The sequence below is a fragment of the Neopelma chrysocephalum genome, unplaced genomic scaffold (genome assembly GCF_003984885.1).
Source record: "Neopelma chrysocephalum unplaced genomic scaffold, ASM398488v2 Primary Assembly neopelma1_257, whole genome shotgun sequence".
NCBI classification, from domain to species: domain Eukaryota; kingdom Metazoa; phylum Chordata; class Aves; order Passeriformes; family Pipridae; genus Neopelma; species Neopelma chrysocephalum.
Window position 1 is genome coordinate 495,277 of NW_020897919.1, and position 15,027 is coordinate 510,303.

At 48.9% G+C, this 15,027-nt stretch overlaps 1 protein-coding gene across 1 annotated transcript in view; it reads left to right on the forward strand.

Moving 5' to 3' along the window:
* The first annotated feature begins 2,202 nt into the window (after positions 1-2,202).
* The window catches only part of XRN2 (5'-3' exoribonuclease 2), a 36,839-nt gene continuing 24,014 nt past the window's right edge, over positions 2,203-15,027 (forward strand). Inside the window, exons 1-16 of the mRNA XM_027704142.1 lie at positions 2,203-2,339; positions 6,987-7,114; positions 7,205-7,316; positions 7,811-7,922; positions 8,644-8,702; positions 8,783-8,872; positions 9,974-10,046; positions 10,148-10,198; positions 10,519-10,676; positions 11,065-11,139; positions 11,229-11,362; positions 11,452-11,509; positions 11,593-11,700; positions 12,391-12,435; positions 13,126-13,257; positions 14,239-14,360. Of these exons, the coding sequence (XP_027559943.1) occupies positions 2,265-2,339; positions 6,987-7,114; positions 7,205-7,316; positions 7,811-7,922; positions 8,644-8,702; positions 8,783-8,872; positions 9,974-10,046; positions 10,148-10,198; positions 10,519-10,676; positions 11,065-11,139; positions 11,229-11,362; positions 11,452-11,509; positions 11,593-11,700; positions 12,391-12,435; positions 13,126-13,257; positions 14,239-14,360 (1,532 nt within the window). The 5' untranslated portion in view covers positions 2,203-2,264. The remainder of the gene's footprint in view (positions 2,340-6,986; positions 7,115-7,204; positions 7,317-7,810; positions 7,923-8,643; positions 8,703-8,782; positions 8,873-9,973; positions 10,047-10,147; positions 10,199-10,518; positions 10,677-11,064; positions 11,140-11,228; positions 11,363-11,451; positions 11,510-11,592; positions 11,701-12,390; positions 12,436-13,125; positions 13,258-14,238; positions 14,361-15,027) is intronic.

The window sequence follows — 15,027 nt, forward strand, 5'->3', positions numbered from 1 at the left end:
CAGCACAGACAGGCCGTGGGTACGGGATGTCCCAGGCCCTGTCAGCCCAAGGTTCAGCTGGAAAAGTCTCTCCAGCAGCCCGTGCTGCCGTGTGATGTTGCCTCGGATCCATGCAGCTTTAAGCTCTTCCCGAGCGATCCCCGGCTGTTGATGTCAGCCCGCTGTATATCTGCTGGCGTGACACCAGCCTGTGGGGTTTCCATCCCTCAGCCCCCGCCGTGTGGCCCGTGACAGGTGACGGATGGCTGCGGGAGCAATCTCTGCCTCTCGGTGTCGGAGCCGAGACAGCCGAGTTCCCCCGCAGCAGCAGCAGCAGCAGCAGCAGCGTTTGTGATGCTCTTATTGTGCGCGGGCTCATTAGATGCAAAACACCCTGCCAGTCAAACTTTGCTCCGCTCCTTCACGGCTGTCACGCCGCAGCCGGGGATGATGGCAGGTGACGGTGACGGACGGGGGGGGGGGGACTGGAATCAATACAGCCCCGGGCAGATTTCCATCGGCACGCCACTCATCCCTGGAAAATACCCTAATGGGAAGCCTTCCCTGCTCCCGCTCGCGGTGACACGGCGCTCCGAGCGCTTCTCGTGGACGCGCAGTTCGGAGGTGGGACCCGGGCTCGTGCCCCCGGTGTGGCTGCTGGTGCTGAGACCAACTTTTCAAGGAGTTGTTTGTTGCAGCATTAATTATTCCAGCGCTTGTTTACCCAAGTAATTATAAGATAAGACGATCGCGTTTCATTTGCGTCCCGCCAGCCTTCTGTTTTTTCTTTGGCATTATCAGAAAAACAACTGATTGCCCATCAATACAAACCAAGTGTTAATGCTAAGCTGACGAAATTCCAGGAGGAGAAGCACTACAATAGGAACAGATTTGTGAGGAACAGATAAAGGACAATCTTTAGCTGATACCACAGGTGTGGTGCCACTACAAAGTTGCCGGGGGAAATTTATTCAAGTCACAGATTTTTATTGAGAGGAACAGACAACAGAAAACGGCTTAACAACAGCCAAGTGAGGATAAGAATAATGAGAGACACAATATTGGGTTAATTTGTTCTACAGAGAATTAGCCCAGTACCAAGGTTCCCCTCCGCTCCCCAAATTGGCGGCATTGACTCGACAAGCACCGCCGAGGTTTTGTTATTTTTGTTAATGATTCCCGGGCTGCTTTTCCCTGTCCTCGCCCCCGTCCCTGCCCTCCTGACGGAGCTGCGGGGCGGCGACGGGATACGGCGGAGCGCAAAACCTGCCTCGTGTTAATCCCGTTTAATACCCCGATGTTTAATTCCATTCCGGCGCCGTCGAACAGCCACAAATTAATGGTATTTGCTTATGCCACGGGCAGAGCGAGGGGATGGGGGCTCTTTGCCTCGTGGATCACATGGAGCCGTTTCACACCGGCTGCCTCTGGAAACGTCCCCTGCAGAGGGGACAGAGAGGCCGTGCCCCGAATCGCTTTTGGTGTTGCAAAACGTGGAATATGTCAAGATTATCTTAAGTCGGGATGTTCTGTGTTGTTTGATGTTTGTGTAGTTTCAAGCCTAATGAGCAAGAAAGGAGACCCGGACAGTGGGACAGGCAGCAGCTGCATCCCTTAGCCAAGGGCATCCAGGAACTAAGGATACAGTAAATCAAGATGTTAACGCCTGCCTATGTATAAATTATTAACTTGGCGAAATCCTCAAGGTCTGCGTATCCTACAGCTGAACTATGTTCACTGTAACACTAAAAATCACGCCTACAGGTCCAAAAAGACCCTGCGCAGGTGAAAACCCTTCCCCCGAGGACGCAGGGAAGTTGATGTTAACTCGTGTAACCTGCATGAAATTCACTGATCGATCCTAGTAGAGGGGCTGTGCTTGGGAAGTTACCGACTCCGGCTTTCTGTGTGTAAACAACGGCGCATTTGTGGAACGCGCCCAGGGCCGGGCGGCGCCGAAATAAATCACCGCTGCCTCCGCCGCGCGTCATTACCGGCTCGTGGGGCGACCCCGCCGCCCGAACCACCCCAGGGTGGCAGCCCGCGCTTGGCTTTGATCAGCAAGGAGCTGACGGAGGGTGTTTTTTCCTGATAAACTGCCCGTTTAGGGCCGCGGGGCAGCGCGTCCCTCCAGCCGCCATGGCGCTGCCCTCAGCCCGCGCCCAAGATGGCGGCGGCGCGGCCCCGCCCCCTTTCCCGGCGTGCCCCGCGCGCCCCCCGACCCCGGAAGCGCCGGCGGAGCCGCCGGTCCCCGTCCCGGCCCCGGCCCCGCTCCCGGCCCCGCCATGGGGGTCCCGGCCTTCTTCCGCTGGCTCAGCCGCAAGTACCCCTCCATCATCGTCAACTGCGTCGAGGAGAAGGTGAGAACCGCCCCGCCCCGCCGCGGGATCGCCGGCGCTCCGCGGGGCCGGCTGGGCCGCAGCGCTGAGCCGCCTTCCCCCCCCCCCCGGCGCCGCTTGTTTACGTTTGTTCGGTTTTATTTGTTTGTTTCTTTTGGGGGGAAGTTCGGCGGTTCCGGTTCGGTTCGGGGAGTTTGTGGCGTGTGGTTTGGGGCGGGGGGTTGTTTGGGGTGGGGGGGCTCTCGGTGCCGGTGGAAGCGGCCCCGGCGCGGGGGGGAGGCACCGAGGGCCGCCTCGGGTTCGCTCCACGTGGGGCACCGGGCACATGGAGCGGCGGGACCGGGCAGCGCGGGACAGCGGGGATGGACGGGCAGGGAATCGGGTTTTTCCCACGATTTCCCGGTCTCCGGCCCGTTTCCTGGGATCCCGGCCCCTTCCCTGGGATCCCAACCCTTCTGCCTCTGTGCAGCCCCGGGCAGGAAAAGTAGGATTTGTGACAGTGTTTTGGGTTGAGCGGGGAGCAGTGGCGGTGCTGTTTGCCGTTTCTTGCGTGTTGTTCCTACTTCCTGCTTTCCACGGCTTTTTTGGTTTTTCTTCTGGGAATTGGGAGCTGCAGCGAGCTCCGGGGCTTGCTGGAAGCGCAAGTGCAGCTGCCTGTCTTGGGAAGAGGGAGGAAACGCAGCGGAAATGGTTAAAAACAGTTTGAGGGTCTGGGAGCGTCTCGGTTTCCCCGAGACCTCCCTGTTTGCAGGAACATGAGTGCCAGGGTCCTGCTGGGGATGTGGGATGCCAGAACACGAGGGAGGGCGGGAATGGGACGCTGGAGAAGAAACTGGGCTGTCCCTTGGAGCTGCAGGGGGTTGGTGGGAGATCAGAGATCCCCACTGTGCACATGGCAGTCTGGTTCCCGGGGCTCTCAGCCTCCCGAATAACTCACAGCTGGCTCATTTCCAGGTCTTACTCATTATTTTATCAGTCTTTTATTTCACGTCTTAGTTGTTCTGCAGCTTCCTGCTTTACCCCGGCGCTTTGTTTTGGGAATACCCCCCACGAACCCAGGACATCACGCTGCATCCAGGACTCAGAACAAGTCTGTGCTTGTGCTCTGTAACATCGAGCAGCCTCCGGAGCTTCTGTCTCATTGCTGGTGTTTTCCCTGTGCAGGAGAAACCCCTCCTGCCCCAGCACGGAGCTGATTTTTCCAAAGGCACGCCGTAAAACCTGGCTTTCCGTGGCAGCAGGAGGTGGTTTTGGCGAAGGCACAGCCCCAGCCTTGCTGCTGGGTCCCGCAGGTGCCTTTCAGGGCAGTAAGGCAGCTGGAATGATGTCTGTTCGCATGTTTTTATCGGGCTGGTTGCTTAGGGCACATCCCTGCGGCCTCGGGAATGTCGTGGGAGGAGGTGGGAGGGGACAGGGAGGATGGAGGGGTTTCCCTTCCTCTGCAGCCTTTGAGTAGCTGCACCGTGGTGGCTTTTCAGTGTTACCCCAGGGCTGACTCAGAGTGGTTCTAGGAAGACAAACCCCGGAGTTCTCCCTTTCCAAGCTGCTTTTCCCGTACACTTTTCCAGATACTTTGTATTCTCTTTGTCCGGGTTGTGCCGGCTGCTGTTCTGCCCTTCCAAACACTGCCTTGGGACGTTCAGGTCTCTGCTGCTGAGCCTCCTCTGCCTCCTCCTTCCTCCGGAGAGCTGTGCCTCGCCCTGGGGAAGCACCTGGGAAGTGTGGGAGCAGTGTGGAGGAGAGAAGGGAAGGGAGGAATTCCGTGTTGGGGCTGCACGTGTGCCCGGCCTGCAGCGGGTTTCCAGGTGGCTTTCAGTGTTCAGTTCTGTGCTTTTCGGGGTGTTGTTGCTTTTCAGACTCAAGCAGTGAAGCAGAGTCAGAGATTTGGTTAAAGCTGTGAGTGACTCTGGTGGTTTTATTGCAGTTGTTGTTTCAGCCTCTCTGGGTGTGAGGTGTAAAGTTTATTCACTACAAGAAGTGAATTTTTAGCAGGTGGCTAATTAGGATCTAGATGTTTTTCTGGGGAACTATTCTAGAAAAAGGGTGGGGTTGGGGCTTAAAAGTTTCCCCTAATTCTGAGCTCCTGTGAGTCATGGCTCTGATCTGAGCTGCCACAGCAGCACTGGTTGTTCTGCTGCTGTCCCAAACTCCTGGGGGTTGTTATCCCTGACGGGGTCTGTCCTGAGGGTTGGGGATCCCTCACTTTAGGGGCTGTCATGGACACGTGCCATGTTCGTGCCTGCTGGAGATCCTGCTGTTTCTGGATAACTCTTTAATAAGATCTGTCATTTAAAAGCAGCCCCAATTTAGACAGCAAATACACCTGTAGCAGTTGGGTACAGGGTTTCTCTGAGGGCAGGGGACTCACCTTTTCCATCACACTGGTAAACATTTAGCTGAATCTCTGTGTAATCAAAGCTTGCTCTCCTGTTGAGGTAAAACAAAGGTTTGTGCAGATCTGCTTTTTCTGATTAAGTCCTTTTTGCTGATCTTTAATAACTTAGCTCATAACAGCCCAAGTTTTTTCTGTTCAGATGAATGGAAAGGCACAACAAATTCTGTGGGGCTGAGTTAAGAGTTGCAGTAGCTGCAGTGGCAGCTGCTGGTCCCTCCCTCCCTCTCAGTGCCTTGTTCCTACTCAAGAGCACGTTGCAATTACAGCCAGGACAGCGCTCGGATAAATCGTGTTCATTAACATTTTTTGTATTCAAATCTGGCCATAAATCTGAGAGCAGAGCAGGACAGCAGGGAGAAGCTGTAGTTTGTCTTACTGTAGATGAATTTAAGCTTCTCTCACGATGTAATCAGCTCCGTGTGTGTTTTAGGATTGCTACAAATCTCCCTAATCAGAAATTTTGTATCTCCCGGTAGCTTGTCTCTTTGAAATATTAAAAAGTTGATCCTTGTTCTCTTACCTTGCTAGATTAATCAGATTTAAGAAAAAGAAATAATCTTCTTCTTAAGCTGAGCAGGAAGAATGAGAGGAAGATCTTGAAGATAATAAAAAATCCGGGAGAGAATATTCTTAATCAAATTGATACGAATTAATAAAGCTGCAACTAAAGTATCATGTTTGAAGATCTGTTTTCAATGGTTTCAAAAGAGGCTGTAGATTAGAAGTGAACAGTTTAGTTTATATCACAAGAGATATCGCTGCCAGATACTTAAACCTTCTACAAGGCTGTTACATGACAAACCTGTTGGGTTTGTGGGGCTGTGCAGGATGGAAAGTGGCTGCTGAAGGCTCTGAACGAGATCACACTTACTGTGCTTTGCCTTGGAGACTGGAAATCGGGTCTGTGGCAGGGCCAGTTTATTTTCCATATCCCGTGGTTGTAAGCCTTTGATGTCCCCTGAATCCCGTTCAGGGTGGGGGGGATCAAGTAAGACCCAAGTGTTAGAAAGATGTGAATTAGCAGAAATTTCCCCTCTTTAAAATAGGGAGGGTTAGTGTTCAGCTATTTAAAAATGACTTCACAGCTTGCCCTGAAAGAATTCCACACACCTGTGGCTATGAGAAATGTAAATGCCAAACGAAGACTCATGTTGCTTTAGGGGATTTCATTTTGGCCTTTTAAGACAAGGATAAGTTCAGTCAGTTCGTGCCTCAGGACGTGCCATTCCTGTTTTAATTTTGCTTTGTGCCAGGCTGTTCAAGAGCACACTTCATTCCACCTCTGTGGGATGTTCCAGCCACAGTTTCTCTGGAAATTGTGGGGCTTTTCCTTGCTCAGGTCGTGTCTTTTCCATGCTATTGGGGTTTAATCCGGTGCCTTATGTGTGTGACTGGAAGTGTTGCCTTGAAAGGGAGAGGGAGTGAGAAGGGAGAGGGGCAGGAGCATCAGTGCTAATTGGCTTTTAACCAAACTAACAAAAAAAAACCCCAAAACAAACCACAAACCCAACAACAACAAAACCCCAAACAAAACAAACAAACCCAAAATTATGGTGAGGAAGCAAAATTGACCGTGGTCGCTGATCCACCTGGTTGAAGAATCCAGTGCTGGAGCAGCCCAGGAGCAGAGGGGGCTCAGGGGGGTTTAGGGTGATGAGAGGTTCACATGACATTTCCCATCTGCACTGTCACCTGAGTTCCACATTCTTGGGGGAGTAGAAAGAGAACTCAGGAAGAGGTGAAGCAGTAGAGGGGCGAAGGCAATGTCTGGATTTCTGGATTTTGTTTAGCATTTGATCTATCCACAGGCAAACTTGGAGGCAGGAGTTGAGGACTTCAGGGCTCTGAGCATCTCAGTGCTTCTGATGGTCGTGAGGAAAGATATAAAGCCCCAATGTGGAGTCTTGGCTGGGGGCTCTGAAAGGATCTCTTCCTTCTTCTTGCAGAGCAGTCAGTGTGGTCCTGGCAGTAAAAGGAGTTGCTGTCTGGAATAATACAAGATGTGGAAACTTCTCTTTTCAGCAGAAATTAACAACTCTGGCATAACTGATCATAACATTTTTTGGTTGTGGTGGTTTACAAACAGCTTTTTAAAAAAAAGAGCTATTTAATAGTGAAAGGTGCAGCTTCAAGTGATCGTGTGGGTGCTTGTTGCTATCTTTCTCTTCTACTGCCACTGGGGAAAAAAAGAAAAAAAAAAGACTTTTTTGAGCCTGTGCATTCACAACTCCTGGTGATTGGTACTGAAACCTTTGTCCCGACTGCCCCCCCAGGCTAAGGAGTGCAATGGAGTCAAGGTTCCCATCGACACCAGCAAGCCCAACCCCAACGAGGTGGAGTTCGACAACCTCTACCTGGACATGAACGGCATCATCCACCCTTGCACGCATCCAGAGGACAAGTAAGGCACTCCTTTGTCCCTTTACAGTTAGTTAGCTGGTCTCCTCAGTGGCAGCATTCCAGTCACTGAGTTGGGTGCCCTGTGTTTCAGGCCAGCGCCCAAAAACGAAGATGAAATGATGGTGGCGATTTTCGAGTACATCGACAGGATCTTCAACATCGTGAGGCCCAGGAGGCTCCTCTACATGGCCATAGATGGAGTGGTGAGTGCTGGCACATCTCCTTTCCAGCTGTGAGAGCAGGGTAGGTGCCGTCAGGTCCCGTGAGATCCTTCGGGAAATAGTTTTCTAAAATGAAAATAGACTGTTAATTGAATTTTGGTGAGGGTAATCTGTAGTACCGCTGGGGTTTGTTATCCACAGGCTGGCTGATGGAGTCTGCTGCAGCCTGAGCTTTGCTGGAAACTTGTAAAAGACAGTAACACTCTCTGAGACTACTTCTGCTCCCCTGTTCTGTGGCTTTAGGAACAGTTTACAGCACAGGCTGGAAAGGACCAGAGCAGCTGGTTTGAGCAGCTGCACTTCAGATGGGCAGTGATGGAGTTGTGGTGTGGAATATTTCACAGCCTTAAGGGACCTTTGGGGCTGGAAGCTCGTCTTTCTCCCCCCCTTATCCTCATCTCCCCCTGGTACCTAGAGTTGTGGAATGGTTTGGGTTGGAAAGGACCTTCAAGCCCATCTCATTCCTTTTTTTTTAGGCCCCACGTGCCAAAATGAACCAACAGCGGTCGAGGAGGTTCAGAGCGTCCAAGGAGGGCATGGAGGCTGCTGAAGAGAAACAGAAAATAAGACAAGAGATTCTGGCCAAAGGTGAACCAGTGACCGTATGGGAGGTTTTCTGATGAGAATCACCTTGTTTTGAAAGACTCAGTAAGGTTTAGAAAAGGAATGTCTCTGCATTGCTGGGAGAAGGAGGGGATAACAAGCCTGCAGAAGGCTCCAAAGTTAAGAACTAAGATAAAACAAAATGTCACTTTTTTCCTTCTTCTGTCTCCTACCTGAAATGAATTTGTGTTGAGTGCTCTTAATTCCTTTTGAAAATAAATTGAACAGGAGAGCAGGGATAAATGCAGTGAGGAAGCAACCAAAAACACCCTTGTGGAAGGAAGTACACATTTGTAGGGCTCGAGGCAAGGAGTGTTGAGGCTTAAAAGCAGGGATCAGATGGAAACACTCCTACACAGGGATAATGAGCTGCAAGCAAGGGGGGTTACTTGACAGTGGAAACTCTAAATTCAGTGAGGAAACAAAAAGTCAGAGCAACTTTCTGAGGGTGATGGTGACATGGCTGGAGTGAAAGGGGAACGTGTAGCCGTGTTTGCTAAAGTCGTGTTTGTAGATGTACTGACACCTCAAACTTGGAGATAATATAATGGTAAGAGCTGGTTTAATTTTGGTTTGTGGGTGTTGGGTTGTTTTTTTTTAAGAAACTGATTTCGGTGAGTTAATTGTTACCTGGGGTTTTATCGTGCAGAAATGTTTTAAATGGTCCACGCTGATGTGACTCTGCACCCTGTTTCTGTTGCTCCAGGTGGTTTTCTCCCTCCAGAAGAAGTGAAGGAGAGATTCGACAGCAACTGCATCACCCCGGTGAGTGAGCTGGCACTTCACCCAGCGATTTGCCAGCGTCTGAACGGAGGTTTCATTTATTTCCTTCCCACCCCTTGCAGGGGACGGAGTTCATGGACAATCTGGCGAAATGCCTGCGCTATTACATCGCCGACCGCCTCAACAGCGACCCGGGCTGGAGGAACCTCACCGTGAGTTCCCGGCTCCCTACTTGACAGAGATGAAGGAGGTGTTTGGGCTGGGCTGGGATCTGATTGAAGAGCAGGAATTTGACAGATTTATCTCTTTGGCCCGGCGCTGTGCTTTTATTAACAACGGGCCGACTCGCGCGTCCCGCTGTGGCTTCAGAGACCATTTTGTCCTGATAACTCCATCTCCCAGCACCATTTGCTTTGATTTCACTCAAGAGCAAAGAGGAGGTTTGCCAGTAGAAGCCACAATTTGACATAATGGGAGACAGGGCTTTAGGGATTACTTTTGCTTCTTTTGGGGAAAGTGTCAAGATACACTGTAGATGTAATTTTTGCCCCGTTTCCTTTTTTCTAATCGCCCCCTCAGTGGGCTGCATTTTCTCTGTTGCTCTGATGATGGATGGCAGGCAATGAAAATAATACATGTCAGCTCGCTTGCCTTTCTGGACTTGGAAATTCTCTCTCCCTCTCCTCAAGCACTCCACTCCCACCCAGTTTTGTTTCTGCCAGTCCTGTGTTTGCTCTGTACGAGGGGGCAGAGGATTCAGTTAATGCAGCTGCCCGTGCTGTTTGCCATGAGTTGACTGTTCAAGTGGCCTAATTAGAGGGCAGTTGGCTCTGCTTGATTCCCTCCATCAGGCCTGAGTTTTTATAAATGCTAATGCTTTATTAAGCTAGTGCTTAATAAATGCTTACGCTGAGAACTGACGTCAGGGCGAGGAGGGGCCTGCTGTGATCATGTTTCAGGGCATCAGTGAGTTGGGAAGATCCAAAGGGAAGCAGACACGTGTGTGCTTAATCTGTGAGCTCTCTAGTGCCTGTTTCATTGCCCTGGTAATTTATCAGGAAACAAAAATGTGGCCTGATCACTTCAGTGGGATTTGAATCAGTACATCACTTTCATCCTGGAACTGGTGGGGGAAAAATGAAGGTTCATTGGTTCCAGGCTCTTCAATAGTTTCATTTTGAAATAGTTGAAACTGCAGATGAGAATTTTGAGTGTTCATGGGTCAGGTTCTGTATTCAGTGTATGAACTGCATAAATTGTTGATTTTGTACAGTGGCAGCATTAATTATTGACACAATTTGAACGTGTTGCAGGTTATTTTGTCGGATGCCAGCGCTCCTGGTGAAGGGGAACATAAAATCATGGATTACATTAGGAGACAGAGAGGTAAAACTCAAATAAATGTGGACCTTTTTTTTAAATTAAGGTGTGGCCAATAATAGTTTATGTTGCATGACTTTGACTAAATGTAATTTTCTTTTGTACAGCTCAACCAAATCATGACCCAAACACTCACCACTGTCTGTGTGGGGCTGATGGTGAGTTCTCTCTTGCTAGAAATGTGTCCTGTTAAGCTTTCTTGTGCTGTTCTGGGATTGAATTGGACTGTGTCTCACTTGGGAATGTGTAAATAATCCGGTGGATTTGTCAGTTTTGGAAAGCTCTGTGTAAAGGATGGGGAAGGGTCCAGCCCTGCCCACAGCTCCCTGGGGTTGTCCTGGGGGGGTGGTTTGTGGGTAAAGCACACTTGCTGAAGGTAGAATCTACTTTGCTTCTAAAGTTGTGGGGTTTTTTTGTTACTTTTAAAGCTTAATACTGTTTACCTTTCATCATATTTTTCTCTTTTCTTGATTGGTAGCTGATCTGATTATGCTTGGCTTAGCCACACACGAACCAAACTTCACTATAATTAGGGAGGAGTTCAAGCCAAACAAACCCAAGCCGTGTGCTCTCTGTAACCAGATGGGTCATGAGGTTAAGGATTGCCAAGGTTTGCCCAGAGAAAAACAAGGAAAGGTAAGAATTTTGCTGTTTCTAGATTTATTTTTTTTAATCTACAAGCTCGTGTATAATGAGATCCTCAAATAGTTCTTGCTGTTGGTTTTGGCTGAAGCATGATGCAAGTTGTTGTTGCAAATACCTGGCTGTCCTCTCAGAGGTGAAAATTGTACAAGAATATTATGCCAAAGCTGATGTCCTCACTTGTGGTATTTTGTTGTTTGGGTTTTTTTATCACTGGTGAGAAGAGATGATCAGTAACTTAACAGGCAGGCAAAGCAGCAAAATGCATGCTCGGCACGAGGGCTTGGGAGCCTGCTCTTGTAGCCTTCTTAACTCCCTGGAAATGGAGCTGGAGAAGCTCTGAGGAGAGCTGGGGTGTAACGTGGCTCCCCTTTGCTTTCAGCACGACCAGTTTGCCGACACCCTTCCCGTGGCGGAGCAGGAGTTCATCTTCATCCGCCTGTGCGTCCTGAGGGAGGTGAGGTGGAGCTGTTCCTCCAGCTGCTTTGTGGAACTTATTTTAAACTCCATGCAGCGTTTCCCAATGTCCTTTTCCACGTGTTGCAGTATTTGGAGAGAGAGCTCACCATGGCCAGCCTGCCTTTCACGTTTGATTTCGAGAGGAGTGTCGACGACTGGGTCTTCATGTGCTTCTTCGTGGGAAATGACTTCCTGCCCCACCTGCCATCTCTGGAGATCAGGTAGCTGGGAACACGTTTTCTTTCCCTGCAGGAATGCTCCCTGTGTTTCTGAATAACAGGAGTTATTTAACACTTTGGTTTGTGTTTAGGGAGGGAGCGATTGATCGCTTGGTGAACATCTATAAGAACGTGGTGCACAAAACCGGGGTGAGAGCTTTTCCTTTGAAAATATTTGGGGGTTTGCTACAAAACAGGCTTGTTTTTCAACTCTGCTGTTCTCTGACCTGCAGGGGTACCTCACAGAGAGCGGGTTTGTCAACCTGCAGCGGGTGCAGATGATCATGCTGGCGGTGGGAGAAGTCGAGGACAGTATCTTCAAAAAGAGGAAAGACGACGATGTAATTTTTTTGTTGTTGTTACATCCTTGGAGCTTGGTTTTAATCACTGTTAGCCCGGGACCCTCCTTTAAGAGAATAAGGGAAAAAAAAAAAAAGCCAAATTTTGTGGTTTGTTAATCTATGATTCTCAGTAATTTTTGACTGGAAAGAAGGCACTTGGAATTCAGATTACTGTGCCAGTGTTGGCAAGATGTTTGGCATATTGTTGCCCCAGCCTGCACCTCTCCTGGAGGTGGAAATGCCAGTTTGATGTTCAGCTCTCAGGCCTAGGAATCATAGAATGAGAAATATCTTTCCTTGAGTCTCTTCTTTTTCTATTTCTAGGACATTATTGTCTCTCCTGTGTTTTTTTGGCAGCTCTCCAGCCTGGGCACCAAGCTCGTGTCCTTTGGCACTGCTGGCACCCTGAACTGAGGCTGCAGCTAAACTCAGTACATCATTTAAGCCACTACCAAAATTGTGGGGCTTTGAATGCCCAGCTGCTTTTTTCCTCCCCCCATAGATTTTCAGGGTAGAGCAGAAAATTCCATCCCCTTTCTGTTGGATTTACAGACAGGAGAATTGTCCCACGTCTTATTCAGAACATTCCCTAAAAACCTCACGGTTTGGTCAGTTGAGGATTGTAATGAAATCATTTCCCAAGAAACCTGTATGTTTGGCTGACTTTATTTCCCTTTATTCTTCATCTAGGATAACTTTAAAAGACGACAGAAGGAAAAAAAGAAAAGATTGAAGGTAAGTGAATTCCTTACCTGATGCAAAAAACTAGCAAGAATTAAAATTGATACTTCAGGTTTTGGCAGGTGTGGTGGTTGGAACTGCAGGTGCTTTCTGGCCTGTGTGTAAGCCATTTGAAAGTTAAAAAATTTAAAATTCCATTATTGGGGCGAATTTTCTTCTATTCCCAGAATTTTGTGATATTTTGAAAATATCACAAGGCCCATTTTTATTTCCACACGGCTCTGCTCTTGGGTGGGGCATTCGGGGAAGTGGAGCTTCCAAAACTGTCAGGGTGCATGTTTTCCCTGAGTGCTCTCCAGATCTTGTGTTCATTTTTTAAATGATGATGATGATTTTTCTGACTGTCCCCGTTAGGGTGGCAGAGGTTTTTCACTGTGCTTACAAAGAGCGTGTTATTCCCAGGAAGTCAGACCGAGCCCCCCAAAAACTGCCTTTTGGCCCACGCAGAAAGAACACGGGCACAAAATGCAGGGTTTTTTTGGCAGTTTTGTAGAAGAGCTTAATAAATTATAACTCAGAAGTCTGGTGAAGATCACTAAACATAAGTAATTGAAGCTGATGTGAGTGTGTAAATTGCGCTGGGTTTGTGTAAGGTGTCAACCTGAGAGTTGTGAGGGAGCATCATCTCGCTGCTGGGGGGATTACACAGCTCGTTCAGGGGGCTTGTCTGTGTTTATCTTGCAGAGGGATCAGCCTGCTTTCATTCCTGGTGGGCAGTTCTCCCCCCAAGCCCTGGGCAATCGATCCAGCCCTCAGGCAATCTGTAACCCCAGGCAAGCCGCCTTTGAGATGAGGATGCACGAGAGGCAGAACTCTGTAAGTAGATGTTCAGAGGTGTTGGCACAGAGGAGGGAAATAATCACCTCCCGTGGCACTCTGGACACCTTTTTTTCCTCTACCCCACTGAGCTTTCTTGAAAAGCAGACGCCAAAAACGTTCTTTTTCGAGGAAGTGGCTTTTAAGCACCAGTTTTTGTGGAAAGGAGAAACTTGGATGAAATTTTGTGAGGGAAAACTGGAAGTAAGTTGGGTGCTCTGTTAGAAGTCTTGGTTGTTACCTTGAAATAACAGTTATGACAGATATTTTCTTTCTGGATATAAATCTTCGTCCAAACAGTGAAAAAATTAAAGGTCCTTTTCATCGTAGAGGTGTGGGTTCTGTCTCTGAAGTCTAAATACAATATGCTTTTTCAAGGTATAATTTCTGCTGTTCTTCCCTTTTAATCTTGAAACTTTTGCACCTGAGTTAAGCACATTAGTTCCTTTATGGAACAGGAGACGTTTCTTTTTGACTCTGTAATATTAAAATAGATAAATCTGAGAGGAGTTTAAAAGACCAGCTGTGGAGAAACTCAGTACTTCTGACAGTTCTGAATTAGAAACATCATTTTTTTTTCTCGTGCGTGTTTTTCACTGGTGCTGCAAAATGAAGCTGTAACAGAGGCTGCAGGACTAGAGCAAACAGGGGTGTTCCAAAATGGGAATATATCCGGAATGGCATGTTTTACCAATTTCTGCTGTCTTGTTTATTGCATCCTTTTCTTTCTCCAATCCAATGACATTTTTGCCTGTGTGAAATCAATGCCTGCCTTTTAATAGAGGTGTGTTCTTCTTTCCATTTGCTCCTTGGCCTAACGGGTTGAGGGCTGTGTGGCCTTTGCCTGGAGTTTTTCTGGAGCTGAAAGTAACACGTGTGATTATCACAGAGCTGTTAATTGTAACTTGAATTTAAAATGCCTAATAAATCCTCCTCTCCCCCCCTCCTTCCCCTATTTATCTGTAATAACTCTGACCCCAGACACCTTCAGCATCTCCAAACACCAGCCTGACTCCTGATGGCAGCCCAGCCCTGGGAGGAGGAGGAATTAAGCGGAAAGCTGAGGACAGTGACAGTGAACCCGAGCCAGAGGATAATATCAGGTGAGGCCGTTTTTTGTAGCACTTTGTTAGCAAATTGCTGAAATAGATGCAGCCTAATTAATGCCATTTAGCTCAGCGCAGCGGTGCCTTCGGATGCTCCGCTATGATCTCTTTATCCACCGGTAATTAATGTGGAGGGCTGGGATATCCAGCAAATTCCAGGGAGATGGGGGAACTGGGGCTGTTCAGTGTGAGTGCCCAGATTAGTATGCGAGCAGGTTTGCAGCCTCCCAGCCACGCTCCCTCGGAGACCCAGCCTAGATTGGCCAGACATTCCCTGCTCAGCCCTGATTATGTGAGTGGAATGCGCCGTTCCAGGCTGGAATTCTCCAGCTGTTTAACTCATCCGCCATTCCAGGCTGGAATTCTCCACCTGTTTAACCCATCCGCACCGTTCCAGGCTGGAATTCTCCAGCTGTTAAACCCACCCGCACCGTTCCAGGCTGGAATTCTCCAGATGTTTTAACCCATCCGCACCATTCCGGGCTGGAATTCTCCAGCTGTTTAACCCATCCACACCGTTCCAGGCTGGAATCCTCCAGCTGTTTTAACCCATCCGCCGTTCCAGGCTGGAATTCTCCGCCTGTTTTAACCCATCCGCACTGTTCCAGGCTGGAATTCTCCGCCTGTTTTAACCCATCTGCACCGTTCCAGGCTGGAATTCTCC